Source organism: Aptenodytes patagonicus, chromosome 10, assembly GCF_965638725.1.
Source record: "Aptenodytes patagonicus chromosome 10, bAptPat1.pri.cur, whole genome shotgun sequence".
NCBI classification, from domain to species: Eukaryota; Metazoa; Chordata; class Aves; order Sphenisciformes; family Spheniscidae; genus Aptenodytes; species Aptenodytes patagonicus.
In genome coordinates this window covers 6,472,185-6,500,056 of record NC_134958.1, presented here as the reverse complement: position 1 = coordinate 6,500,056, position 27,872 = coordinate 6,472,185, and the positions used below count along the sequence as shown (strand labels likewise).

Genomic DNA, 27,872 nt, shown 5'->3' with positions numbered 1-27,872 from the left:
GACGTTATCCAAATCTACTAAGTTCCAACTGTACTTTTAGATGTAATTTGATGTACTATAGAAAATGGTGGCTTTCGAGCACTGATTCAAACCTTCTGTAGTTGTAGTTTAACTTCACTCGATAATGGAAGTGTCCCGGGTGCTGCTGGATTCACACTGCCCTTTACCCCCCTTTCTTGCTCTGTATTTCCAGCCTCTTCATCCTTACTTTCATGCTGCCAGCTCTGGCAGTGCCAGAACTTGGATTAAGTTAAGAACAGGACTTAGCAAAAGTCTCTAGTAAGGGTGTACGTGCTGGGGTCTTTGGTGCTTGTAATTCCTGTTGAAAGGTGCAGACACCATCCTGAAACTGGTGGTTTGGACTTTTCAGCAAAAGCCTAAATCATCAGAGTTCTGCTAGTATATTGGAGTCTTCATTTACGCTTTGGAGTTTCTCTGGAAGATGGTATTTCATGATGTGTTATAGCTCTGAATTGCTATTCTTAACGTGTACTATAGATCAACTGAACTTCTGTGCAAATATTTGCCCTTCTTCAGCCTAAATAACTTGTGAAGATTAAGCTTATATGCAGTTAAAAAAATCTGATCAAACTCAGCTGATTGAGTTCAGTACCAAACAATTGATTTAATTTCAATGTGCAAGGGCAGTCTGTCCTTAGGGAGAAGCAAAAGTCCCACTTTCCCACACCCAGTGTGGGTGGCAATGATGCTAACCTAGTAAGGCAGCTATCTTAGCCTCTTTTAGCTCTAGGAAGGCTTGTGTGCCCAAGGGCTTGTCTTTTCTCCAGCTATATCAGTTGATTTGATAATAAAGATTGTCTCTAACTGCCAGCATTACTCTGCCCACAGCATTAATGCAAAATGCTTTGCAAAGCAGTTCTGTACAAACCAGGTGCTTGAAACATCTTTGTGCCTGTGCTCTGTTAGAGGTAATGGCAGTGGAAGGAAGTGTCATACTTTGCACGGTACAGAAGACTTTCATCTGTATCTCTAGATTGACCCAAGAAGTACAGTTGCCTCATGCTTACTCTACTGCTGAGAAATACTTGAGTTTCTCGTCATTGTGGGTTCAGTCTGACTAAAATAAACAGCAATGACAACCTCCTCTACTAATACAGGCCGAGCTCCTGCAAGCACCAAACCCACCTGAAACTTCTGATACACTAGTTGCTAATAATTGTGCTACGGCCCTATTCAGGGCATTGAGTACTTGGTGTAATAAGGGCTCCTCGTGGAAAGGGTCAGCTAGGACAAGTGACTGGCTGCTAGTGAGGGGTTGACCGCTCAACAATTTGTCCTGTTTCTAAACTTATTCACATCTTCAAAGATGCTTTTGCATAGAGATGCAGGTTCCAGAAAGATTATGCTGCAGGTGTCCCTTAACTGGAACACCCTGTTCTGTGAAGTGTTGGTTGGGCACATGTGGATATGAAAGATTGTACTAAGTGAAATAAGCAGATGCACAGTCACTTACAGTGAACATCCTTGTAAGAGTTAAGGAGAAAACGTCCTAAGATATGTGCCTGCGATATCCCTAACCTCCCACTCAGATTTAGCAGGAGAGTGGGCAGTGTAGCTCTTCAAACTTTGAGTTGCTGGTGACTACTGTAGTGCTCCAAAACCTCTGTTTGTTTTAATTGTCGTTCTGACAAAACCTGAGTATTCTGCAGTAGTGGTAGCTGTGTGTTGGTCAGGTCCTGTCTCTCTGTATTTGGTTCTTTTGTCCTGAAGTGTTGTTGCTTCATTTTTAATGTAATGATGTGAATTAATCTTCTTTAGCGTGAGCCTTCTATCTGTCATGGACAGTCTCTGAGATAATGACTCTGCAAATCTGCTGTACTGCTGCAGAGCAGAGCTGCTTGTCAGGGGAAAAAGATAGTTTGAAGACCTCAGAGTGAAGTGGCACCTCAGCTTTTGATCATGTTCAGATATAGGTGTTTTCCAACTGCTTGAACTGGACTGGTCTTGAATAAAGTTCTCTTAGCTGCCTTAACTTGTACTTTGGTGGCAGATGGTCTTTCTCTGCTGTGCAGCTAGCCTGGGGTGGAGCATGCTCCCCAGTTACTCAGCTGTGCACCCTGTAGCTGAGCAAACAGCTGTGATGTGCTTGGACTTCAGGCTGCTCCTCTGATACATACATCTGAGCTCTGTGACAGTCTGGAGTCTGAGGGTAAATGAGGCTTTGACGGTATGATGCTGCATTTCAAAATATAGTGAAGGAATACAGCAGACTCTTTTGGGGTGGGTTTAATCTGTAATGCAGTCTGTATTAGCTCACTTAGCTATCTGTGGCTTGATGCTAGTAGCGTTCCCTCAAGTGTACTGAGCATGGATTGTTGGGTTCTCTGCAATGTATTTATTCCACTTCTTCCTTTGAGCTTAATGCTGCTTGCTAACACAGGGTTATGTGGTAGGTAAGTGACACCTGCTAATGCTGTAAGACTGTGGAAAGGTGTTAGCCAGTATTTCTTCTCCCTCGGTACCTAAAAGTAAGCTTGGCCTCTTCTACAAGGAGCTGAAGCTCTGCCCTGTAGTTCTATAAGGTAGCGGTTAGGGTGTGACAAAGTCCTAAGTCTCTGCAGTAATCAAGTAATTATGTTTGCTTAAATAACACAAGCCTTTCCTTTAAGATAAGATGCAATTAATTGATTTTTGTGGAGTCATCAGTCTTGTCTTGTGTTAGTTTAATCTTGTACATCAGGGGTGTGCAATAGAAGCCAATGCAGTGTTTTTAATCCATCTGTGACAAGCAGGAACCAGATATGGTGACGTACAGGGATTCTACATAGCAACCACCTTAGATAATATACAAAAGCTGCCTGTCATGCAGTAGAACCATTTTGATCAGTTAAAATGATACTGTGAAGAAACAAAAGCAGTTCCTGTAGTTGGAAGGAAGTGAAATTCAAGGCTCATTTGACTGTAAATTAGCCTTCTTGAGGAAGTGAAAGACTTAAAGAGTCTTTGGCCCCGTTGGCTATAGAATTATTCTCAGGTGTTTTCTTAAGCAAGCTGCCTTTGCACGTATACCCAACCCTCTTAGGTGCTTGGCTTCTGCTCTGAAGGTGTAGGACTTCTCAAAGTCAAAAAAGGAAAAAAGCTCCAGTTAAAGGCACCTGTCTTTCTGGCTGTGCTGATGGTACCTCGTGCTATGAACTTTGTCCCTGTAACCTCACAGTATCTCTAAATTTAGTATATGAGCCAAGTATTGTATCTGATGAAAAGGTCAAATTCCAGTGAAGGCACCAGCCAAGAAATTCTTGTTGGAACATGGTATAAACAGTACCTGCTGCTTTGTATACTCACCAACCAGCCAAATTCTGGCCTGGGTGCTGGCTCTGGCACAAGGCGGAGGGATTTGCGCCAAGGACTTCCATGTGCTGTCCGAGTAATGTTCTTTTAAGCATCCTTGTGATGGGACATGTCAGTGTGCCCTCTTTATTTGGAGATAAAATCTGTCAGGTGTTTGACAATAAAACTGCGGTGGGCTTTGCCAGACTCCTGATGACTCTGGTGAGGACTGCACTTTATCTCTCATGGCCACATCTCCTGAAAACTGAAGCTTAAGTGCTTGAAGTGCCCAGCTAATTCTTAATTATACCCTCTATGCTTTGAGGTCTGAGACTTAGCTGGCTGTTTTAAATGGCCAGAAGTACTGAGCGGTACATTGAGATGATCTCAGCGTTTGCTTCTGACGTGTTCTCTTCTGAGCTACCACTGAAGATGATAGGAGGTTCTGCATGGGGTAAGCTTGGGCTGGTTAGACGCCAGTCTCAAAATAAGCAGTGTGATGCCTTGCTTTGTGTGCCTAAGTCGATGAGGCATAGTACTGGTGTGGCCCTGAAATACTTGTATCTATGTAGTTCTTTGGAGACCTTAAAGTAGCAGTTTAGGCTTAACACCTTTTTCCATAAAAATGAAAGCATCTTTTATACAAGAAGTACTGGGTAAAAGGCAGGATACGGGACTGGGCAATAAAGCTTGAGGTTTTTCATGATTCCTCTTGCGCAGACTCCTGTACTCATGTAGCTTGTATGACCTCAGACTGTCCTCCAGTGCTTTACAAAAACTTAGTCTGGCAGCCTTTCCCATCAAGACACATTGCTTCGGACTCTTTTGCAGGTGTATACATTCCCTACGTACATTTTCTTCATCTGGATGGTCTCTAAACATCTTCCTCTGCATTTAAACCATTGAAAGCTCAGCAGTGTGACATGCTTCTATACACTCCCTGGAGTGAGATTCGAATCATATGCTGGCATAAAACTTGGCTTTGTTTAAAAAACTTTGTAGCGCTCTGACTTTCCACCCTTTCCTTAATAAAGTTCCCTTCTCCATAACGTGGTTCTAAATATCTTACCTGGTAGTGACAGGCCTGTAACTTCTGGTTTTGCGGTGTATGTCTCAGAAGAGGCATTAGCTTTGCTGATATTAAAGATTATTAACTTCCTGGAAACATTCTCTAAAGAAGTAACTGCAGTGAAACAGCCTTCCTTCTTCCCCCTTCAAAGGGGGGGGGGGGAACGACTTATTTCTGATCTGAATCTGCCTAGGCACAGCTCTTTAAAGTAGGGTGGTTTGCTTTCCTCTTGTCTAGCAGACCTGCTTTCAGTTTTATTCTGCAAGCAGGCACTACAAATAAATGAAACCAGTCCAAGAAATGTCTGATAAGCTAGTTAACAAAGTCTGTCTGCTTAATCTGTCTAGAAACAGCCTCCTTGGCTCTTCTGAATCTTAGTGGGGAAGAGACGATATTACGCTACTTGGTAGAAGCTGTAAAAGGATATGGAAGGGGATTTCTAAGTGCTTTCAGCGTTGGCCAGGTATGCTCCAGTGTTTTGGTGTCCAGCTAAGCTCTGAAAGCACTAATGAGCCAGAATGCTGACTGGTGGGAGGGCATCTAGGAGGCTTTTGTATCAAACTGCCATTCCTGCAAATGGGATTCCTTCAAGATTCTTCAGTGAATGGAACAGAGCATAAAATGTCTTGCTAGTGGAGCCCCTTTTAAAGAGGCTGCCTTTACTCTTGTCTGTGGGCAATTGCATACAGCTACATCTTTGCTTTAGCCCAAAGCATTTCTAATGCTTTAGTGAAATGAGTCTGCCAGGCTTTCAGTTGCTCATTAAAAGGCCTGAGGGAAGGACCCTATGGGAGTGGCTTCCTTTAATGTCTTTGCTTTTTTAATGTTGGCTTTCCAGTATGCCTTGTCAGGCTTGGCTTCAGCATGGGTGGAGGAGCTGTAATGCTTGTTGTAGCTACCAAATCCTGTGCGTGCCCCGTTGAGTCACAGGGTGAAGTGACTTCTGTCCCTGGAAGAGTCTCCTCTCCCCAGGAACCCTGGAAGAGAAATGTGTGCAAGTCTCAGATTTGTTGTTAGTCATGACTTCACTTGCTGTACAAGTAAATACCTTGGCAATGGCTTTCCCAAAACCCAGTGTTTTTGAAAGGATACATGAGGAATTTGCTGTAGTTCTACTGGTTTTTGTGGTACTCGTTTCTATTCCGGTCTGGAATGGGTTTTTTCTCATTGTACTTGTACAGGTGAGGTGTGCTCTGTTAACAGTAGTGCTGAAGTGTTTCCTGTAACATGATTTTCAGCTTTTTATTCTGTGATGAAAGGGCAAATGGAGGGACTCCACAAATCCAGCACTTGCTCTCTAGTGATTGATTTTAAAGTTAGTCCTCAATCACAAATGGGACTTAAGAATATTGCTTGAAAAGACTGTCTGTCTTTGGGGCTGTCATGCCTTTAAGTGACTTTTAAAAAAGGAATTGTACACTTAAGGTGCTTCAAAATAACATCCTTGGCCCCAAGAGCTTCAACTTCTTTCTGTTCCTCAGTGTGGATCTCAAACCCTATGATGGATGAAAAGGCAGGCTTGATTGCTTCCAGTGATATACTTACTGCCTCTCACTCATTTTGTCTAGCCTGCTAAAAGTGAATCTAGTGTTCTGTATACAGAAAAGGCCAAATGTTTGTCTGTTTATATTAATGCTGACCCATTTAGAGGAGATTCTAGATTAAAATTTGACTGGCTCAACACTGTGGTTATCTGTCCTTTTTCGTAAACAGACAAGTTTATTGGGTCAATGCAAAAAGGGTTTAACAAAACAGAAACAAGGTGACCTCATCCCTGCTTGTAAATAGCAAGGCATTTGTCCTATGTGATTAGAGGCAGAGCTCTCAAATCCATTTCAGTAAGCTAAACCCTTTAAAACTTTAGAGCGGGGTGCTCTGGCTCAGACCCTGCAAATCTGCCCTGGCTGAGACAGGTCTGTTTAGGTCTTCAGAAATACCAGACTCTCAAAGTACCTGAAGTGCCACAGCTGGATCCATAGGGCATGGAGTTTACCAATCTAGTTGTCTTGGACTAGATCATTGCTTAGTTAATCACTGCAGACAGCTGTGCAACTGCAATAGCAGTGCCAGTTTTGTGATAGCTGTACACAGACTGATCTGAGCTTTTAGATAAAGATCCTGACAAATACATGAACCTCTAGCACATGTTTGTGATGTGTATGTTCAGTGACTGTGTATTTAGACTGTCTAAGAGGGGAAAAATACTAGTTCACAAGTGTCAAAGTATAATCCTGCCTACCAACAGCTGATTTTTCAGAAAAGTAACTCCAAGCTAGTCTGCTTTTTTAAGGTAGCAGCAGGCAAAAACTGGGTATAGAAGTATCAAAAAAGATGTGGTATGTTTGTAATCTGAAGATTATGTGGGAGAGAAGACTCTCAGGGAGATACAGCTTAGTTGGATCAGTTATACTGAGTCACTAGTACAAAATGCTAATGACTAATCATGCCCAGTTTTATTTAACAAATTCACTAATGCTGTGAAAGCTGTAAACAGCAAACTAGCTTAAAATCCAGGTGGCAGGAAGGTCTTAGGTGACTTTTGTATCAGTGTCTCTACTGAGTTAAGATGATGCCAATAGAACTTCTGGGAGTTTTAGCTGGGGAAGACTTGCTGAAGCATCTGTCCTTGAGTCAGTGATTGTTCAGGAACTCAATCCACTCTTCTGCTGATTGTACCTTCTCTGGAGAAGCCATTGCTGTAGTTTGCCTGTTGTCTCCTATGCAGATGGTGGTAGTGTTGTTTGAAAGTCTAAGTATGGAAGTGAGGTAACATACTACAGCTGAATGTCATACTTGAACTCTTCGTTGAGACACGTGATGCCAATGTAATCTTCTGATTAGAAGAATAAATGGCTTTTTGTAGCCCACTCCTCGCTCCCTTCTACTGTGAAGCTCAGAATTGGAAAATAAAAGCTTCAGAGTTGTCCAGTATTAAATGTCGTCGCTTTCCTTGCCCTCTGTTCTCCTGCAATGCAGACTGTTATGGTGGCAGAAACTTGCAGCTTTCCAGCATGCTGTTAATCAATAGCTGATGTCAGACTTGTTTTCCTCCAAGGGATTTTGGTGTAGCTGCACTGAGTACGGAAAGTACTTCTGAGGTTTTGCCTTCCTGCTAGGAAGAAGAGTAAGGCTTTGGTATGGCCTGTACTGTTGGTGTATTTTCCGAGTTGGAAGCAGCAGCTGTGGTAGAGAGCAGATGGTTCTGGAGCTTTTTCCTGCAAGCTCCGATTCCCCATTGGTTTGTTGTACCTGTAGGAATCCAGTTCTAATTGTAAATATCGCTTACATTTTTATAGTTACAGGCTGAAAGCTCTCTCTTTTCATTGGCATCATCAAGTTCTTGTAACAAGTGTTGGTGCGTGTGCACTAGTGATGATTAGGTGGCTGTATCTGAGCCTCCTGGTGGCTCTCACCATCTTGTTAAAGTGTGATATGTTGTAATGTCTCAAAAAAGCAAGTGTGGGAACAAGCAGACTGTTTACAAGCTTCTATCTGTAGGAGTGAGCTGCCTTGCTAAGCCTGAGTAAAAGTAGCAGGAAACTTCTTTCAGACTGGCTTCACACTTCAGTAACAGTGTAGAAATTGCACAAAGTTGAGAACAGTAGCCTGTTACTTCTAGTCTTTCAAATACAAAGGGATTTGAGTAGCTTTTGTAACTGGGGACAATGTCACTGTCTTGCAAAGATGGTAACTGTGTGGTCTTCTGGAAGTTCATAGCTTGGCTTTCGTCTGAAGTTGCACTGGTTTTCGTTATTGCTTTCTGTCTATCTCTGCTCATGAAGGTGTATTTGCATACTGCAGATGAATTAGTATGCTGTAGGCTACTGATCTAGTCTGGAATCTGTCCATAGGCAAGAGGTTTGATGCAGATGGATCAGAGTTGAAGTGGTTATGACTGAATAGACAAATCAATTGCAGTGTCTACAATGGGACCTCTGTATAAATTTCTGCTTTTCCCTTCCAGCTGAGAGACGCAGCCTTATCAGTAATAATCAATTTGCTTTTCCTCCCCTCACAGGGTAACTCAGGTAGTACGTGGATCCAGACGGTGGCAATTCTACTGAGGACTGGCAATTACTTCTAGTTTGAAGAAAAAGTGACGTTGGTAAGACTTGACTTGTCAGTTACTATCTTACTTGGGTTACCCATGTGGCTGAGGAACAACCCAGGGAAAAACCTGCCCTTTCAACATGCATGAAATGTCCCTGTAATAACTGCAGCCAGCCATTTGAACCATATGTTCAAAAGAAGCTGGCTCAGTTTAAGAATTTGATTTCAAGCTAGAAGGATATTGTTATATTGTGGATTTTTTTAATTCTCTCTCCTGCCCCACTTCCTTTACTCTGAAGCCCTTGAAAGACTAGATATTAATCTAATCCTGCTTCAGCTGCAGAACTACAGTGAATTAAAAGAAATGCTGAACTCACTGGTACATAAAGTGACCACCTTAAATACATGCAAGAGTTAGTACCAGTATTCTCATGGAGTTGCAAAATTCAGGCTGAGGAGCTAACACAGTAGTTCTTTCAAGTTCTCCTTTTTGAGCCTGGCTTGTATGCCTGGGAAGAAACACACATCTAAAGCTGCTGATGTGCTTTTATAGCCTGGCTTTTCACTCAGCTGCTATTTGAGCCGGATAGTCTTGGCCAAGATCCTGAAAGTATTGACTGGCTGTAGACTGTAGGGTTTGACACCTGAGACACTGTTGCAATTCTAGTGCAGCACTGATTAGGAATAAATCTCCTTCCCAACTGATCATCCAGTTTCTATTTCTTGTGGTGGTCAGGGTGTTTAGAGCAGTACAAAATAAACTTCCTTTCATCTTAAAAGTTGCTAGTCTGAGTTGATATGGTAGGATTTTTGTAGCAGTGTTAACTGAAAATTTAGTTGGTTAGCACAGTCTTATATTTAACATGGCAACTGATATTCCTATCCAACAGTATATTGCAAAAAGCTTTAATATTGTTTTTTATCTCCAGGCTCAAAATGAGTGCAATGTTGGAAACCCCTGAGCTGCCGGCGGTGTTTGATGGGGTAAAGCTAGCTGCAGTTGCTGCTGTTCTGTATGTTATTGTTCGCTGCTTGAATTTAAAAAGCCCAACTGCCCCTCCTGAACTCATTTACCAGGACTCTGCTTTGGCCCGCTTTCTACTCAAATCCTGCCCACTTTTGACCAAAGAGTAAGTAGTATATTTTTTCCACATTGACCTGTGTTATAGGGAGAAGAGCTGCACTTCGTCTGCATAGTGTGTTTCTTAAACCTGGGTGCAAATGAATGTCAGGGTCTTCTCTTCGTAAAATAAACCTGTTCCAAGTCAAGCATTTCATTATTGTTAGTGTCCCAGGTACCTGTGTTTAGGATCAAGCCTTATTGTGCAGGGCTTTCCATGGATGTATGGAAATAGTCATCCCTGCCTCTCTGTATAGTAGCTGTATGCTGATATTGTACTATACCAGTACTATATAGCCCATTGTCTCTGGAAATGGGGGAGAGATGGATGCAGTCAGCACTTATTCCTGTTCATGTACTCCCCTTTCTATTAGGGAAGAAATCTGCCAGGGCTCACAGGAAGGAAACGTTTTCATGGCGTGTCTGTGTGCTTATAATGAATACAGGGATGTCTATTAGTTTAAAAGTGCCTACTCTTATTTGAAGTGCCTTAAGTTGATTGAAGACTAATGAAATTTATTACTGGATAGAGCACATCATCACAACTAGTTTAATAAAGTAATGACATACTGGCCAGCTCTAAGCTTGTTGAATCCCCTTTCAAATTGACCTTATGTCAACTGTGTATTTGAGAGCAGGCTGATCCTTGACCTTCCATTGTAGGACCTCCAGAATCAGTGCAGCTGCCCTTGCCTTCACCAATAATGTGAAGCATTTAGTACAATTTTGTGAGGCTTTGGAGGTACAAGGACTTTGATTACAGTATTTCTCTTCTGCAATCACTTTGAAAACTTGCAAGTCCTATTTAGAAGCCCTAAATACATCAGTTGTCTAGTCAGCACTGAGTGCAGCTGCATGAACCTTCCTTTTGGGTCTCAAAAGTCAAGCTGACTTAATGATAGTCATTCTAGGGGTGATGAGAGGCTTTTAGCAGTGCTGTGCTAGGTGCCTTGATTACATAAGGTGCAAGATCTTAGGCCATAGGATCCATAAAGTCTTAGAGGAAACAAAGTATTATCCAGCCCAAAGAGGGTTCCTTGATGCACTCTGAGTTTGGTAGTAACATAAGCATGTGTTGAAGCTGAGCGCTGAAATTGGATTCTTGATTATGGCTAGTGCCTTAACTGCAAAGCAGTTGCTTCCCTAAAAAATACCAGGTAACTAGAACCTCCTTAGTGTATCTTAGACACTTGTCATCTCAGTGTTGGCACTCCAGATTGACATGTCCGTAGTCACCAAAAGAGCAAGCATGAAGCTGTGCTGATTATCAGTCTTGAAGACACATTAGTATCAGGCTAATCTTTGGAAACAGATTGTAAGCTAATTCAGAGTCTGTTTTACTCCTCTTTCGGCTCTGTTCTCATGGCACGAGCTCCTAGCACTACTGTATTAGAGGCATGTTTTGGACCTTCACTTGGAGAACAAAGCATTCCTAAAGGAGTGAAAACGCAGAACATATCTAAAAATTGCAGTACGTCTGTTGTGCATTAATTGCAGGAGTGAAGAGCTGCTTGCAGAACCCTGGTGTTGTGTTAATAGTGTGCAATCTCAGGTTGTTTGCTTTCTCTGGATCACCTTAGAGCTCAGGCTTGCCAACTTCTCTGAAAACTGTAGCAGTGATTTCCAACACAAGGTTCTTAGGCAGAACATTGCCTCAAAGGCTTGTGTGACCCCAGTAAACAAACTGAGCTGAAACAAACTAGAACAACGTGTGTCATAGGTAGTTGTTCAGTCTTGTTACCTGGATACCTGTGTTATGGGAGACAGGAATATAATTGCTGTTGGGGGTTGAAAGGGCTTACAGGAAAGACAACTCTGTAAGATGATGTATGTGTGATTTTTTTTGCTATTCTATTGATATCACAGACTTTTTTAAATACAGAAATTTAAAAAAAAAATTCAAAGAAATCCTGTCTTCAGGCATGAAAGTCACCTGGAGACTAAAGGGGAACAAATATATTTAAATTCCTGCAATTATGCATGAAATAGTTTGTAGGACTAATTAGCAAAAAGCTATGTGGAAACAGCTCATGCCATGCTCCACTGAAAAATCTTGTAAGGCTTTGATTACTTGATAATTATTCAGAGTGTTGGGAAAGCTGATTAAGCAGCTCTTTTCAAATTCTACTGTGAAAGCAAAATAAGTAGCCCAGCAATCCCTTCTGTTATATCAGTACTGGGTTTGTTGTAAGATCTGTTATAAGACCAGTTCTTCTGTACAGCTGTGACCTGGCTTTCAGACCTGGTTTCTTCAGCTCCCTTATGCTTAAGGGAGGAAGGGGCGAGGGTATTGCTGGAAAAAACAGGGTGGCAGGGAGAAAGCAGAAATAAGTGAAGTTATTCTATCTGTGCAGCTATTCAAAATACTTGGAAAAAACACTTTTAGAATTTTTTCCCCTTCGTGGCACCATCCTCACCTATGGCCTTATTCAGTACGTTATAACCGTAGTGTCATTCAGCAAGCCAAGTGGTGGTGGATGAATAATTTAAGAACTTTGGATAGTAAAACTGCCCAAGATGGCTGCATGCCAGGTACCTTGTACTTGCAGATGTTAGTACTGCTTTTTACAATTCTCTAAACCGCTAGAAGCTTTCTACATATCGATCAAACACTGGTAAGCAATAGACTCTGTCTTCCTAGAGCTCATGTTTTCTTCCCTCTTTTTCCCTTCCTCTACCCCTGTCCAGCTCTGTACTTTGGCTTACGAAGTGGAGTAGCATAATCAGACCCTCTTTCATTCAAAGAACTGCTTCTTGCATGGAAGCTCTTGCAAATCAGCACAGCTATTGGTGCCCTTGAGCACTCGGGCCTAACCCCTGGGTGCAGCTGTCTCCTTTTCCTGTCTTTCAAATTGCTACAGAAAGGCTGCCATCTGCGCTATTATTCCTCTAGAAATGCAGCATTGGCTCTTTGATTCATGAGAACAAATTTGGCCAGTGCTTGCTGTACTGGGCTAGAGATTTTTTGGCTGTTCCCAATTTCTTCTACCACCAAGTGTGTGTGTGTATTTATTCCTGTAGAGGCGTGGCACAAGTGTCATCCTTATCGAAAATAATGATCCTTGCTGTCTTCACACTTTTATCATTAATAAAGGCAAGCTCCTCAAAGGTTGAGGCAAATGACTGTCAAGCCTGTTAGTAAACACTATCAAAGATCCAGCCTAGATCCTTCTCATCCTTTGTTTGCACAGTAACCTATACTGGAGAAGCAGGCTGCCTGGTACCAGAAGACTCTTTTGCACTGTCACTGCTTTTCTCCTAGATGCAAGGAGACAAGTAGTCAGAAAAGCTGGCTTCAAGCTTTTCAATGTTCTTTTCCTCCATGTAATAGCAAACAGTGTTTGATTCCTGTCAACTCCTTAGTGTTTTACCCTGGGAGGAATGCTTCCAGGAGAATAATAAATTAGAAGAACAGTGTTACTCCTGAAGCTTTGGCAGGTGAATGTGTTGAGAGGTAGAGAAGAATGGCAGCTCCCTATTGGTAAGTTGAAGCACTGACCTTAGGGAGAGAAGCAGCCTCCGGGGGGGTCTATGTCCTTGCTAGGTGCTCTGCTGTGGCATTGGCAGCAGCCTTGCATTCTCCAGCTCTCATCAGCAAGGAAGATGTGCTGTAACACTTGTGCCCTGTTTTGACTAGAATGCTTCTTGTAGTCACTGAAGATTGAGGGGGGGGTGTGATAGGCACTTTGCTAAATAAAAGCTGCCTAAATTGGGAAGGAGGTGGTTTAACAGAGGAGGCCAGCCTGTACTTTTAAGTAGTTCTGACTTCATGCAGTTTCTGTGGGCAGCAAAAACTACTTCTCCACTTATGTTAGTTTCTTTTTCAGAGGTTCAGGGGACATGGAAGCTCTGTAAGCTGCTTTAAAACTTTGCTGTTATGTATTTGCTGTGTCTTCATCACATTGCATCAGCTCAGCTGGACTGTTCAGAAAAAGCTGCTTTCTACATATTTGAGGGGGAGTGGGTTGAACCCCACGGACTTTTAGATGAGCTTTCTTGATTGGAATTCAAATTGCATTCCCTAGCATCAAATAAGGGACAAGGTTCAAACAAGGTTTGACTTGTAAAGCATCCTTTAAATACCTCCAAACTGCTCTGTAAGGGGGGAAAAATAACCTGTTGCCTGTTGTAATGCAGGTGGCAGTTCTCAGGGTGTCCCCTGACATGGACAAATTGTAGGCTCTCTGCTTTCTTGCCATCAGTATCCAATGTACTACAGCACATCAAAGCTGATGTAAGAGTTAACGTTTAAAGTGTTAATCTCCTCAGATGAAATGAAGTAATGCTCCAGAAATAAGCCTGTTGCTGAACTTCCACTTCAGATCTTTGAGGACCTGAATGCTGATGCTTGCAAATAAAAATAGCACAGTTTTCATGTGCTTTGTGTGAGCTGCTTATACAGCTGCTGCTTTCCTAAATTCCTGCATACTGGGTGATGTACGTGCTCTAAAATCATAATCTGCCTGAGAGCCACTAAAACTTAATCTACAATCACATGTTGGAATTGTTTTTAATATTAAAATGCTAGGAGAATGTGAAACACTTAGGAATTCTCTTGTTCTCTAGCACTGTTGTGGACAGCCACCTATCAAGATGTGGGGCTGCGTTGCACAGCTGAAGCACAGCATTTGGAGCTAAAACATGAGCATTTGTGAGCAGATTTATGAAAGTGGCTGTGAATTCACTTAGCCGGTTAAGAATGATGAACTCTGTACTTGTGCCATATAAGTCAGCTTCCATAATAAGTAACTGGCATCCCCAGACCTGTTCTCCTGTCTGCCTTCTGTTGCAGAATCCTGTTACAGGACTGGCTACTGGAAGCCATAACTAACTGCCTCAAATATGTCTTTACTCAGAGTGCCTGATATCTATTGCAGCTGACCAAATCAAAACAGGGAAATGAGTCAGTTGAAAGCCTCTGGGTCTGGAGCAAACTGGGAAGCCATTTTTGTTTCACAGAAACTGAGATTTTTATTTCCAGTACAACACAACTTTGCCTTCGGATCTCCTATATTATCAGTACTTGCTTGTCTGTGCTTTTGTGGTACATCATCCTTGTCCTTGTGTAGACATGCATATACCTCTTTGGCAAGAGGTCTTCCTGACTGCTGTTCACCACCCAGCTGGCTGCTCAGCTCCTGTCATCTCTAAACCGCTATTGCAGAACATTGGAAACACTGCTTATAGACATGGTGTCTGTGCCTGGGCTCTTGTACATCTGTGAACAGCTTTGCTGGAACAGGGCACACAGAGGGAATGCATAGTGAATCATCTCCATACAGTGAAACTTGCTGTACTGGGATAATCTCTACACTACAACGCTTTTCAAAACCACTTTCGTTTATAGCAGGCATTATAGAGAGGTTGAAGTCTGTCATGTCCTTGAACACTTTCCCTGTTTCTACTTAATATCAATGCCAGAGGGAAGCCACCTGCTTTTATGAGTGAGGGGTCCTTGTTTGGAACACATGGTTAAATTTAGCAGTAGTGATAGCTTTAGCATAAAATCTAAAGAGCAATGCTTGAATGCTCCTTAAACTGGATACTACTTAGTTGCTCAGTCTGCATGATATCTAGCTCATGTTTTCCATGTGTCACACCCTGCTAAGCTTGTTTTGTTAAGGTAAGCTGTAAGAAAAATAGACTCAGTACATGTTCTTCTGCCTGCAGGATGATTGTTCCAGAGGAGCGTCTCTTTTCAGCTGTTTGCCGTGAGGACTGTTGGCTTCATTGCAAAACAATCTGTGCTAGCTATTGCTATCAGCACTGGATAGTTAGGTTTTCAGCTGGATTGAGTATGAAAATGTCTCTGGAATTGTTTTCCACATAATATGGCTTAAATAAAATTTAGTTTATCTGATCTGCACTTTCAAAGGGTGAGGACTCTTGCATAATTCCTGGCTAGTTTTTTGCCTTACCAGTGTGGTAGTATGCACCTTCGTGACTGATGTGTTCTTTCTATGCCCTCATCTTTGTATGGTTTTAGTAAAAGCAAGCTGAAAGTCCACACAAACCCTGGATAAAAAGATGTCTTGTCCTTCAGTCCTGTACAGTCTTGCACTATTATGCTCAGTACTTGGTCTTGGAAGTTCTTGTAGACTTTATCTCAAAAATGTAGATAGAAGTCACTCATAGGAAGACTTTCAAAAACAGATTTGTCCATTGCCAAAATGTAGGGTCAACAAATAGTCTGACAGACAGGTCACGTGCCCAATTCTGCTATAGATTATAAGGATGCTTTGCAAAGTCAAACTTGGCCATCAGCTGAGGACAGCTTTTACTGGAATGCAGTGATACAGAGGCATCACTTTGTTAATGTCAAGGTTTTATAAGGCTTTGTAGTAGGGTTAGATTGGCAACTTGTCTTGGTAAATTAAAGTCTAATATCTTTAACAGCTGCTTGCTTTTGCATCAGTCTGGTAAGATGAGTTTTAATCTGTCTCAGTTTTCACTGATTATGCAAGATCTGTACAATCTGGGCAACTTCTTTCCCCTTACCTTTTGAAGTCTTGTGATGTTCAGTCTCCTGGAGCCTGGATACTTAAGGGATTTTAGGATATCTATCTCACCATAAGCCTATTGCTTAAAGGCTGATGGGCAGTAGTAAAAGAAAAGATAGGTGAGATAACAAGCTGCTGCTCTAACACTTGCATGTATTTCAGAGCTTTATTTTTAAGTGCAAACTGCAGAAATATACTTAACATGCTTAAGTATGACTAAGTGGGAGTAACAAATCTCTGCATCAGAGTACTGTCCTAAGCATATTATTCATGCTGGAACTTGACCTTTGAATATTTATCTAGAAGAGTGTAGTTACATGCAGAGTGACTAACACTAGCACATCTTTGCTGCAGGCAGTGCGATGCTTAAACAACTGGCTGGAGTTAATGTAAAAGATAAGCTAAGCATTTTACTTGCTTGGTCCATAGGGTGCTCAGAAACACTAGCTTGTGCACTCTGAAAGGAGCAAGCAGTGAATGCACCCTTGTCCATAGGACTTCACACAGTTTTAGCCTTCGGATGGAAATGTGGAACCCATAGGTAGCATTTGTCCATCATTACAGATGGAGTTACGGGGATTCCTGCCTTGGTTTTAGTCTTTCCTTTAATGAAGAACATCTCAGTGAAACTGCATGTGCTGTTTGCCTATGTAAAAGCAGTGTAAAGGTTTGACTTATTGAAGATCAGTACTTCAGGTAACTTCTAGTTGGGTTATTTGAAGGCAGGTTTGAGGTTTTTTCCCCAAAGAAACCAGCTGTGATTTGAGGAGGCAGGATGTGGTAAGTAGTATGCTCTTGGTAAGCAGTATGCTTGAAGCCATTTGTCTTCATTTAAACTCCAGCGGTAGTGGTGAGGCTTTGAAGACTCTTCTAATTTCCTTTCTGACAGCATCCTGTGGTATGTGCTGCTGCAGCTGCTGCATCTATTCCACTGGATGACTGTAACTTACAGCTGGAAGCTGAACTGTAGCTAAACATGAGGAAAGGATTGGTGCTTGCAGAGATCCTTGATTTTTTTTCATCAAGGTGGTAGCAGTAATCAGTCACAGCTGTAGAACTTGGCTGTTGTAGCTGGAGAAATTGCTTTCCTGTTAGCCCTATGGGGTAAGACTTAAGGTTTTACCTGGGATAATCTTTGATTTGAAAAGCGCTGTATAGGAGCAGAATCACCAAAACTTTCCAATGCATGTGCTTAACCTAGGATGAGAAACCATGCAACAATGTTGACGTCTGAATCTCCTAAAAGAGCTGCAAATTCTTATTATAGGTTGTATTTGACAGCTCTTCTCAAAAAAAAAAAAAAAAATGCTAGCAAAATCCATCTGCAAAGGACTTCTGTGAAAGAAGACAAAAAGCCAAGTCAAGCACTGTTTAGTGTGGGGTATGGCTACTGACCTGAACTGGTCGTAAAGTAAATGACTGGGGTGAAGTTAGCTGCTTTTTCTTATGCTAGAAGAGCAGCGTCTTTTCCATTTGGCGTTGTAGTTGCTGTTCAAAGCCTTCTGCAGCGAGCTGTATGTGACTTGAGCAGAACCATCTGTAGTTCTTGTGCAGCCTCGTTTACGTTGACTGCACTATCCTGATGGATATTTACTTTGAATTGTGAGAATGAATCCGATGACTACTTTCCATCTCTACCAGCAATTGCAGAGGATGAGCTTGTACAGTCCCCATCACTGCTGGGAATCTGTGCACAGCTGGCGTGCTGCACATTGTGCCTGGCAAGACCCACCTGTAGTGCATATCTCCCAGTGCAAAGATACTGGGCTGATAAAAGACAGATAGTGCTACTAGCCTCATGCAGATTCTTTGAAAAGCTTTATAGTTGAGTGATCAAATTCAAGATGCACTGAGGGCCAATTTACAAGGTTACAAGCATCAGTTGGCAGCTTTTGTAGCTTTTATTGAAGTGGTATCTACTTCTACAGGAATCTATTTTGGGTCTCTGGGAATTACACTTGCAAAAACTGAGTGAAACTGTACAATGAGCTACTGTGTTGTGCTGTCTGTAAGAAGCCGCCCTCATGGATGAGGAAAGAGAACAGGGAGAAAGTGTACTGCTGCTCTTGTCTTGTTAAACAAGCCTAGATCTTATTTTTATAGGAGGCTTTTTTTTTGAGGAGTGCATAGGGGGAATGGGGAGTTGCAGATACAACACATAAGAGCTGGCATGGGGAAGAAGGTCCAGCTGTGTGAGTAGGTAGTGTCAGAGTGCAAAGGAGGCAAGGTTTCTGTCGCATTCTAGTGGATTATGGGCTTAAGTAGTAAATCCGAGCCCTGAGCTGCCTAGTTCTCTGTGAACAGAGGAAAACGTGAAAGAATAGGCTGCTTTATATGGTCTCAAGCAGTAAAGGGAATAATTGCAGGAAGCCCAAAAAAACCAAGATGGGGAGGGAGTTGCTAATTTCGCAGGATCCAAGGTGGTGTCAGCAGCTCTCAAGCTTCTTCTGGGTACCCTGCTCTGTGTAGCAGGGACCACAGCTCCTTAACTGGAAGCATGTCCCCTGGGACTGCTATTCTCCTAAACAAATAAATCATTCATGCTTTCCTGTTGAGAACCGATGTAACTATCTTTTTCAAGGCATTGGCTTAGTCTGTCCTTTGCAGAGTGGCCAGGTGACTGCCCCACCACCACCACGTGGGCAACAGTACGTCTCCTATTAAACCACTTGCAGCTCTGCTTGTACCAACAAAACTGATAACTAAGCCTTTAACCCCTTTCAGCTAGTAGCTGTGTTTTCCCCATGTCTTTTTTGAGGGCCAGTAAGCCAGGAAAAGAAAGACAGTCTGCTTTGTCATCTAGTTTTAATATGCCCTTGATAAACAAATGTAACTGGTAGAGTCCCCCCTCATATTGAAAAGGATTTACTATTCAGTGGAGCTGGGTTGGCCAATTATGACAGGTCCTTTTAAAACTGTCCCAGCTTTACCTGACTCTGCTTGAGAGGAAAAATCCCCCTGTACCGTGCTTTTCACTTAACTGAGAAAAGCAGTTCTGTGTAAAATCATCCCAACCATCAAGTCTTGGGGCTTTTGGTCTTCTAGAACTTGCTGTCAATCCTGTCGCTTCTGCCACTGGCTTGTACAGTCAAGCGCTTACGCAAGTTCATGTGGCTCAACCCAGCAGGCTTCAGTGTTTCAATTAAAACAGATTTACAACATTTTACAGGTTTTGAAGGTCAGTTTGGTTGGCTAGCAACATGCTGTCCCAATCTCACTGAGGCACAAGGCCTCTGTGTATTTGGTGAGAAGCATTTGTGCATGTAATGTTTCGATATAGAGGAATGTCTGGATTTTGGCTTCTGCTGCTATCAGTGCTGATTTGTCAGCTTTGAGAGCATATCAGTCTCTCTTCTTGTGTAAGGCTGCAAAGATCAGTGCTGCCAGTTCAGTCACAGCAAAAACAATTTCATATTTGATACTATATTTGGTAGTGAGGGGGGGATTTGTTATGGGAGTGCTTATGTGTTCTCAAAGGCTTGTTAACACAGCAGGGATACGCCATTAAATTACTGCCTCTTTCAGGTACATTCCACCCCTGATCTGGGGAAAGAGTGGACATATCCAAACTGCCCTTTATGGAAAAATGGGGAGAGTGAGATCACCGCATCCATATGGACTTCGCAAGTACCTCACGATGTCAGATGGAGCAACAGCCACCTTTGATCTCTTTGACCCGCAGTCGGAGCACTGCATTGGAGGTCAGTCAAACAGCTGCTGGCTGCATATAGCTGCTAACCTTAATTCTGTGCTCTGGGACATGGATTAGGACACTGCTACTTGATTTAGCAGAAAGGGTAGATGTTAATTCTGGTGATGGAAGGGGGCTGCTAAGCAATACTAACCAATGTGCGGAGGCTCTGAGGCCATCTTGCTGTATACCTATGTCTCAGACAGCAGGAGAGACCCTACTAGACTAATTAACTCTTTGTGGCAAGAGGTGGGGAGTTAAAGAACAGAAGAAATGTTCCATAACCTGTGATTCGTGTGAGAGGCTGGCAAAGAGAATCTGGTGGTAAGCCTTGTTTGGAGTGCCCTTTGCCCATTAAGGCTGTGGGATCATAGAACAGAGACTAGCTGCATGAGGTTCTTCATAGCCTGGTGTGTATGGAAAAGAACCTAGACTTTATCTCCCCCTTAGAAACAGACTCTTGGTAGTCTTTACTAACAATAGGTGTTTCAAGATCTGCATGAAAACAAACTCCGTGTGCACAGGATATGAAGGAGTCCAGAAATGAAGAGAACTCCATGAAAAAGTAGAAAATCATGGTGATTCCTTCCAACATTATGTATATTCAGAGTGAATGTCATCTTTCAAACTCACTGTTATTGCTAGTAACAGCAACACTTAAAACTGAGTTACTGTGGCTTGACTTAAGTACAATTTACCCCTGCAGTAGCTGATTTCATTGTAAGCCCATGACTCCCATTTGGCCTTCAGAAAAAGCAGAGTTCTCTTCTTAACTGTCAGTGTTGAGGTCCTCATGGTATAATGCTGCACTAGAACAGTTACTGTTATCTTTATCACTGAAAAGAATCTGAGCATGCTTTCCCAAAGAGGCAAAAATTCAGTGGCTAGAGCTGCTAAGTGGAGCTTTGCATGTAAGAGTCTGACAGCATATTCGCTTCGAATTAGCTAATTCTGAATGTAATTTGCTGTGCTTACTTGAATTACAATACTTCCTTAGTTGATTAAATGATATCTTGTTAAACTAGTGAATAGTGTCAGCAGATCAAATATCATTAGATTAGCCACAAAGCAGATGATGGCTAATGTCAGCCAATCAGAATGTCTGTACTTAGCAAAGCTCATTTTGAAGATCTGTGTTACACCCAACTCTGGAAGGGAAATGAGGGGGAAAATAGCATAGCCAGTCTACTCAGTGCATGAACGGGCAGTGGGCTCCAGAGCTTCCACACACTTAGCAGTCACAACAGCCTGTCAGAAGGCAGAACATGTGTAATGTCAAAAACATCCTTCAAAGAGAAGAATTTACTCTTGGTCTCTAGGCAGTGCCTGCAGAACTGTTTGGGTAGCTTTCCCTGAAGTTAGAAAACTGTTCATCTCCTGTAACATGAATTACGCTTTCACATCTGTAGCACTAGAGCCACTAGTCTCCTGTCCAATACTGGATTTTTGGCAGACTAGTAGGATTTTTAGCTTGCTTCTTGTAGATGGTTTCCCACGGATCTGAAATGGAAACCTTCTGAATCTCTTAATTTGCATGAAGTGACATTTACTTAACTTCCCTCTCTTTCTGTGCACAGAGGATGTCACGATGGTAATCTGCCCTGGGATTGCTAACCACAGTGAAAAGCAGTATATCCGCACTTTTGTTGACTATGCGCAAAAAAATGGGTACAGATGTGCTGTCCTGAATCACTTGGGAGCCCTACCAAATATTGAGCTCACTTCTCCGCGAATGTTCACATACGGTAGGTACTTTATGGCAACTGGGGACTTACTTTCAAGCTTGTGGAATTTCTAGGGCTTGATCAGCCTCCTTCAGCATAACACAACTGCCATATCTGAATAAGGATAATAATTTTGTACTGTTTCTTGGGAAATAAACTGAACTTACATGTGAGGAGGAGGGGAGGCTAATACTGGGATTCACTCTTCCTTGTCTCTTCTCCCAGCTCTTACATGTGTATCCTCATCAAGGAGGCAGTCTTCTGAAAAGAAGACTTTTGAAAAAAGCTCTTGTGGCTACTAAGACTGCTCAAATGACTTTAGAGATGCTGAAATGTCAGTTTAGTGGAATGTGAAACAAACCTGGCTCTGAAGGATAAACGCTACTTCTGAGGCTTTGTAAAATGTAATATGAGCGGAGTTTGTACCAGCCTATCCAGAAAGTACATTTCTATCCTAGGAGGGACACGTGAGGATTGGTCCCTGGATGTAACACAAATGTCAAGGAACAGCAACAATTCTACAGTATGACAGTAAAGCTACGGAAGTGGTAGTGCTTAACGGCCATGATTTTGTGCTTTCACCTTGAGTATAAGGAAATCTTTCTTAACCTAGAAATTAAAACGAATAGAGGATTTGGAACTGTTAAGGGTGACTCCAGCTATTCTTAACTGCCCTGCTAGTGAGTAACATGATCTCTCTAGAATGTGGCCTTCTTGCCTGTGACCTCATCCGCTTGTTCCTGGGTTCTCTTGAGCCCTCATGTCCCTCTTTACTGCAAACATCTATAGGTACATTATGTCAGGAGTCAACTGTGGGTTTACCAGACTGGTGTTAGGTTTCTTTTTTCTTTTTTTAAAGATAACTAAGATACTTACTGCTAAGTTTAGATTAATAGTTTGAATGTTTATCTTGAACAGTTGAGTTAACAAGATAGAAATATTGTGCTTTGTGATTCTGGGTCTGGCAGGCAAATAGGCTGTAATGCTCTTGTTGCCTGTTTTATAGTTACTAAATCTACTCCTCAGTGGAAAACACTTCAGGAATACAAAGTACCTCAATTTGTATTGAGGACCTAGGCTGTTAATGGCTTCAAGCCTACCATGTCTTGGAAACTAAGCTTGGCCTCCTTAAAGCATTTGCTTTTTTGATAAAAGTTGAGAGCTTTCTTCATGGAGCTTTGCTTTAGACCTTAGGGAGTTATTCTGTAGTGCATCTCTCGAGACATACCTTTCTGAGTCTTTTATAGCCTTGGAAAGGGCAGGAAGCACTTCCTTTAAGACAGTAAATCACTTGGCAGTTGCTTGTTAAGTGGAGTGCCAGCAAGACCATGAGCAGACTTTACTCTGCCTCCAGCCCAAATATCCTAGTGTCCTCCCAGCTTTTGCTGGATTCCTGACATATTTGTTGAGGAGCAAGTAGCCTAAGTTTCAGATGTAAAGGCTGGAGGGTTCAGTGCATCAAGCTTGACCTGTTGCTATTCTAGTTTTGGATTTCTGAAATAGTTGCCGGCTGCCCTCAAATCATGAAGGTCAAACACTAAAGTCTTTTGACTGCTGGCTTCTTCCAGAGGAAACTAGAGCAATGCAGCATTTGTCATCTTGAGGAAAATTGCTCACTAAGAATGTTCACAAGGAAGTGCCCAAGCCCTGCTGAAATGCTCAGCCAGAAGCCTGCTGTTTCACTGAAGTAAACACAAACCCTGGTGCTCGGTCTACTCCAGAGCTAGCCAAAACCTGTGTCTGATGTCTAGCAAGGATGTTACAGTTGGGGTGGGGACACAGTGGAGCACTGTTAGTTTGACACAGGGTAGAATCCCAACTCTTAGGATTATCTTCCTGGACAAGTTCCACAGGATAGAGCTGAGATTCTGACTCTAGACAGGAATAAACACTGGAGTTTTATTTCTGTTGTTCATGTGGTGTCTCCTGTGTGGTTTGCAGTCTTAAATCCAATGGGAAGGTTAACAAAGTGCATAGGCTGATGATACCAGTGTACTAATGCCATCGGTTTTGCAGCTGCTTCTCTTCATGTTTCCTTTTCCCAAACTCAAAGGCAGGAGAAACAGCTGTAGGTACTCAGATGTTGCACATGTGGAGGCCTTCAAGTCTGTCAAACAATCTGAGGACCCTAGTACTGCCAGAGGCTGGATCCCTCAGTGCCTGCAGCCTGTGGGATGCAAGTGGGTGTTAGCTGAGAGCAGAACAGATCTGTATAGAGGCACTTACCTCTTCTCTTGAAGAGGGGATAACCATACATCTTCTAGGAAGCTGCAGTATCGTTTCCTCTTCAGTGGTTAAGAAGGGCTAGCTGCCTCTGCTTAAACCCTTCCTTCTGATTCCAGAGAACACCTGCGTAGTCAGGCTCTGCAACAGTCCACTGAGCTCTGTCCTGACAAGCCAACTCTGCATTTCCATCACCTCCCTGCATCAGCATGGATTTAAGGGTCCATGGCAGCCTTGCTAAAAGCAAAGGAGCAAGCTGCCTTCCAGACACCCCACTTAAGTTCAGAAGTGGCAAACTGCCTAAGGAAGGTAATGACGTGCACTGTTCTTAGATAGTAATGTCAAGGCCAGAGTTGTTGGACTCTGCTTTTTAAGCTGCTTTAGAAAGAAGAGTTGGGATTGTCAGATTAGCTGTTGCCATGATTTTTCAGCAAGTTAATTTCATCTTACTTTGGCACTCTGTCAGAATTAGACATGAGCTAAGGTCCACAGGACTCGTAAAACAGATACATGAACACATGTGCGAATCAGAGCTCTTAAAACCTTGAGGTTATTGAAAAGTCAGAAAGGGTAAGGAGCTGAACTTAAAGCATGCAACTGAAGCTTGAAGTGGGAATCTAGGTATGTTAGATGATTCTTGACTTTGTCCTTGTTTTTAGGTTGCACCTGGGAATTTGGTGCCATGGTTAATTACATCAAGAAGACCTACCCTCAGACCCAGCTGGTTGTTGTGGGCTTCAGCCTGGGCGGAAACATTGTGTGCAAATACCTGGGAGAGAGCCAGGCCAACCAGGAGCGAGTCCTGTGCTGCGTCAGCGTGTGCCAGGGGTACAGCGCACTGAGGTACGTCTAGAGACTTCTCCATGACGGTCTTTTCTGGGGGTGCAGCAGGGGGCAGATCTTTGGCAAGGATGCGTGTGGAAGGGCAAGGTGAAGAGCGTGTTGCTTCTCTTGCATTGAACCCATCTGACAGGCCGCGGTGTGTGGGATGCTGCCCTCCTGAAGGAGCAGCCAAAGCTGCTTTGATTTTGCAGCACAAATAAGCTTTCTGTCAACAATGCAAATAAGTTTTCTGTACCTGGACAGGTACATGCTGGCAGCTTCTGGTCTGTGTGAGTGAGCTGGCCTAACTCAGTGTCATGGCAGAATTGCCATGCGTCCTAAGAAGAGGCATTCCCCGTGCAGTCCTGGTGTAATTAACCAGGCAGGCTGGGCAGCACAACAGACTGCTGAGATGATGCCAGGTTTGTGAGAAATAGTTTACACTTTCTCATCACTTCCTGAGAAGGATTCGTTGATTCATAATAGCTTTTCTGGCTTCAGTGTGCAGTTTCATCTGGCAGATCTTACCTAGGGAGACTGGAAAGAGACACACAGCTCATACGCTGTCAGTCCATGCTCCCCTCTTAGTGTGTATCACTGAAACAGTGCTGTGGGCTGATGAGGAGATGAAGAGGCATTTGCAACTGTTACACAATTTGGAAGGTGGGAAGGAGAAGGCTTATAGCCCTAAAGTCTGCCTAAAATGTTAACCTGTGGTTCCCTGTCTGGAAGCCAAGGCTGTAGCACTTCGAGAGCTGTAACGGCTCCACCTAGTGCTAACACTTGCATTTACTTATGGAGGATCTGGGTACAGCACTGCTGCTTGAAAACTGGTGGCTCAACTAATGTGCAGTAATTTTCCATGTATGCACAGTTAATGAAGATTAAAGCAGTGTAACTGGCTAAGCTACTGCTTTCAGTTTTTACTGTGTACATATGGACAACTACTAAGGTGTAGCTGTCTTTACAGTAATTTAACTGCACTTTTGAGACCTGAGACTATTTGAAAGGCAAAAGGGGCTGTTTGAGACTAGGGTATTTGGGTCAAGATCCTTTGGGCAGATAAAAAATGGTGAAACTATGGCAGCCCTGTGAGGGGCTTGCTATGGAATTTGGCCTCCCAGCCTGGTCATGGTAGCTGGAGCTCTCTTGGTGCTGCTGATGCTTTGCCTGTACAGGGACCAGTCTGATAGTCAGCAGTCTGAAGACACCTTTTATGAGTTAAGCTTTTACAGGTGAAAGTAAGAAGCTTTTCTGGAAGCATTAAGATGTGACTGAAAGCTTGACATGCACTTCAGTAATATTCCAGCATACCTAATCCCTTTTGAGATCAGATGTGACTACTGCTAAAAGAATGTGTAATCTACTACTAGGTCCCCATGAGTTCCCACCCTTAAAATCTGAACAGATGCTTTCAGAAACAGTTTTTCTGTTTTGTTTCAAGTAAAATGTTCTTAATTGTCTTGGGGTTCTGGCATGGAGCACAGAGCATCCTTTTGAAGCCAGCTCCTCAATTGCAGCCATCAGACAGGGTTTGTGAGGATTACATCTGGCTGCGGTCCACTTGGTTCATCTTCTGCGGTTATGCAACACTGTATTTCTGGTCTCCAAAATGATGATGTGAGTAACGCTGTTCCCGAAGCCGATTTCTGTAGTAGTATGTCATGATGTACTGGTAGAATAGCAGGGCAAGGACAACCTGTTTAACCATATTGCACTTGGATAGTCATGTGGAAAAATAACAGCTGCTTGTCTGACTTTAATGCAAGTCTTCAGTGGGTTGTGTGGATTATTGAGCTCTGGACTCCACCTGCTGGGTAAACATCTACTAGCAAATCTCCAGTCACAAAACATCTGCTGTGCATTACTGGGCAATCAGAGGAAGGCTTTTCAGATCTTGTCTCCCTACCTAACATCTACTTCTGTTTTAAATGCTAATCAGCTGAAGAGCTAGGGGAAAGCAACATCAGTAAATATCTACCAAGCAAAAGACAGGATAGGGAGGGCCTTGTGCCCCTGGTTACAGAAGTGGGAGGGAGGAGGTACAAAGCACCTCCAGGTGGAATGGTTAAGCCTTAGCCTTCCTGGGCTTGGTCTGGTAGGTTAAAATAACTGGCCTCATCCCTCTGGGCTACATGAAAGTGGATTACCCAGGTAGACGTGACCAGTTAGTTTACAATTCCATTTTCTTTTTTTTTTTATTAGCTTGTACAGCCTTTGTCCCCCAAATAAGTATAGGAATTGAAGGAAAGAAGTGGTGGTGAGCAAGGCAAAGCAGGAATCTGGAATATGAAAGCCTTTCCAGAGCATTAAGCATGAGTCCCATAGATGGGCATCATAAAGTAGCAGCAATACTAGGATCTGCCAGAAGAATATGAGGCTCTTAGTTTAATGAATTAACACAGAGTCTGGGGAATTTGTTCCCTGAGGCTAAACAGGGACACGTCTCCTTATTCCTTAATCTCTGCCTGCACAGGCTTGATTCTGCTTCTTGATCTTGTGGAATGCATCTTCACCATAGCTACAGGCTGTGGGGAGAGTCCTCAGCTTTGAAATTTGTGCAGTCCTCAAAATACCGGAAGCTGCCTTTTTTCAGTGCTTGCAGCTCTTTGTATTAGGAGTACTACTGTACACCACAGGAACTGCAGGGAAATGTAGTAGCTTTAACTTCAAATGTCTTGTAATAACTTAAAAGGCTTGCTTGGAAAATCTTTTGGGAAGAAAGAAATGTGCATCTTCCTGTCTTCCTTCATTCCCCTGCCCTGGCATAAATATGGTAGGTGTAGTCTGGCTAGACAAAAAGATAAGGAAGCTTTTTAAAAAAATTCCATACTCCAGTGTGGCTTACTACAAGAAAACATAGCTTGTTTTTGCTCCGGTAGGGGACTTGCAGGTTATGGCTTGGGAGGTCATGCTAAATCCGCTGTAGTTCTCATGGTATGTTAATGTTTAAGTGGTCGGAGTACTTCAGTAGCTGAAACTGCTCCCAGCATTCTTAGGTTGCTCAGTAAATGATAGTGTGTTTCCTCAGTAACAGCAAACCCTGCTAAGAGTAAAGCTATAACCTGCCCATGACCCTGCATAGCAAAGCTGGCAGGGCTCACAAAGTCTGGATGACTTTAATTCTGTTTTAACAACAGATAAGCTGTGAAGTGTTATTCTGCTTTGAGAATAGGTGAAGACTTCAACTCAGATGCCACTTGCAGCTGCAACGAGTATTTACTCCTACAGCTCCTGCCAATGAAGCTAAAACAATAATAGTCCCTGTACATATTGGAAACATCTGCACAAATTATTTCCTCTGCAGAGCTAATATACACAATAGACAACACTTTGTTCAGCAACATGTTTTAGTCCTTTCCTTGGTAGTCCCATTAGGTAA

The 27,872-nt window shown here is 42.7% G+C and overlaps 1 protein-coding gene across 4 annotated transcripts in view; it reads left to right on the top strand.

Moving 5' to 3' along the window:
* Positions 1-27,872, top strand: part of ABHD2 (abhydrolase domain containing 2, acylglycerol lipase) — a 42,063-nt gene that overhangs the window by 2,043 nt on the left and 12,148 nt on the right. For 3 of the 4 annotated variants that reach the window (XM_076347935.1, XM_076347936.1, XM_076347939.1), the window contains exons 2-6: positions 8,379-8,465; positions 9,340-9,540; positions 19,556-19,731; positions 21,299-21,466; positions 24,328-24,511. In XM_076347935.1, the coding sequence (XP_076204050.1) occupies positions 9,347-9,540; positions 19,556-19,731; positions 21,299-21,466; positions 24,328-24,511 (722 nt within the window). In that variant the 5' untranslated portion in view covers positions 8,379-8,465; positions 9,340-9,346. Of the gene's footprint in view, positions 1-3,524; positions 3,746-8,378; positions 8,466-9,339; positions 9,541-19,555; positions 19,732-21,298; positions 21,467-24,327; positions 24,512-27,872 lie in introns of those variants that run through there. The other variant, XM_076347938.1, reaches the window with a different exon arrangement.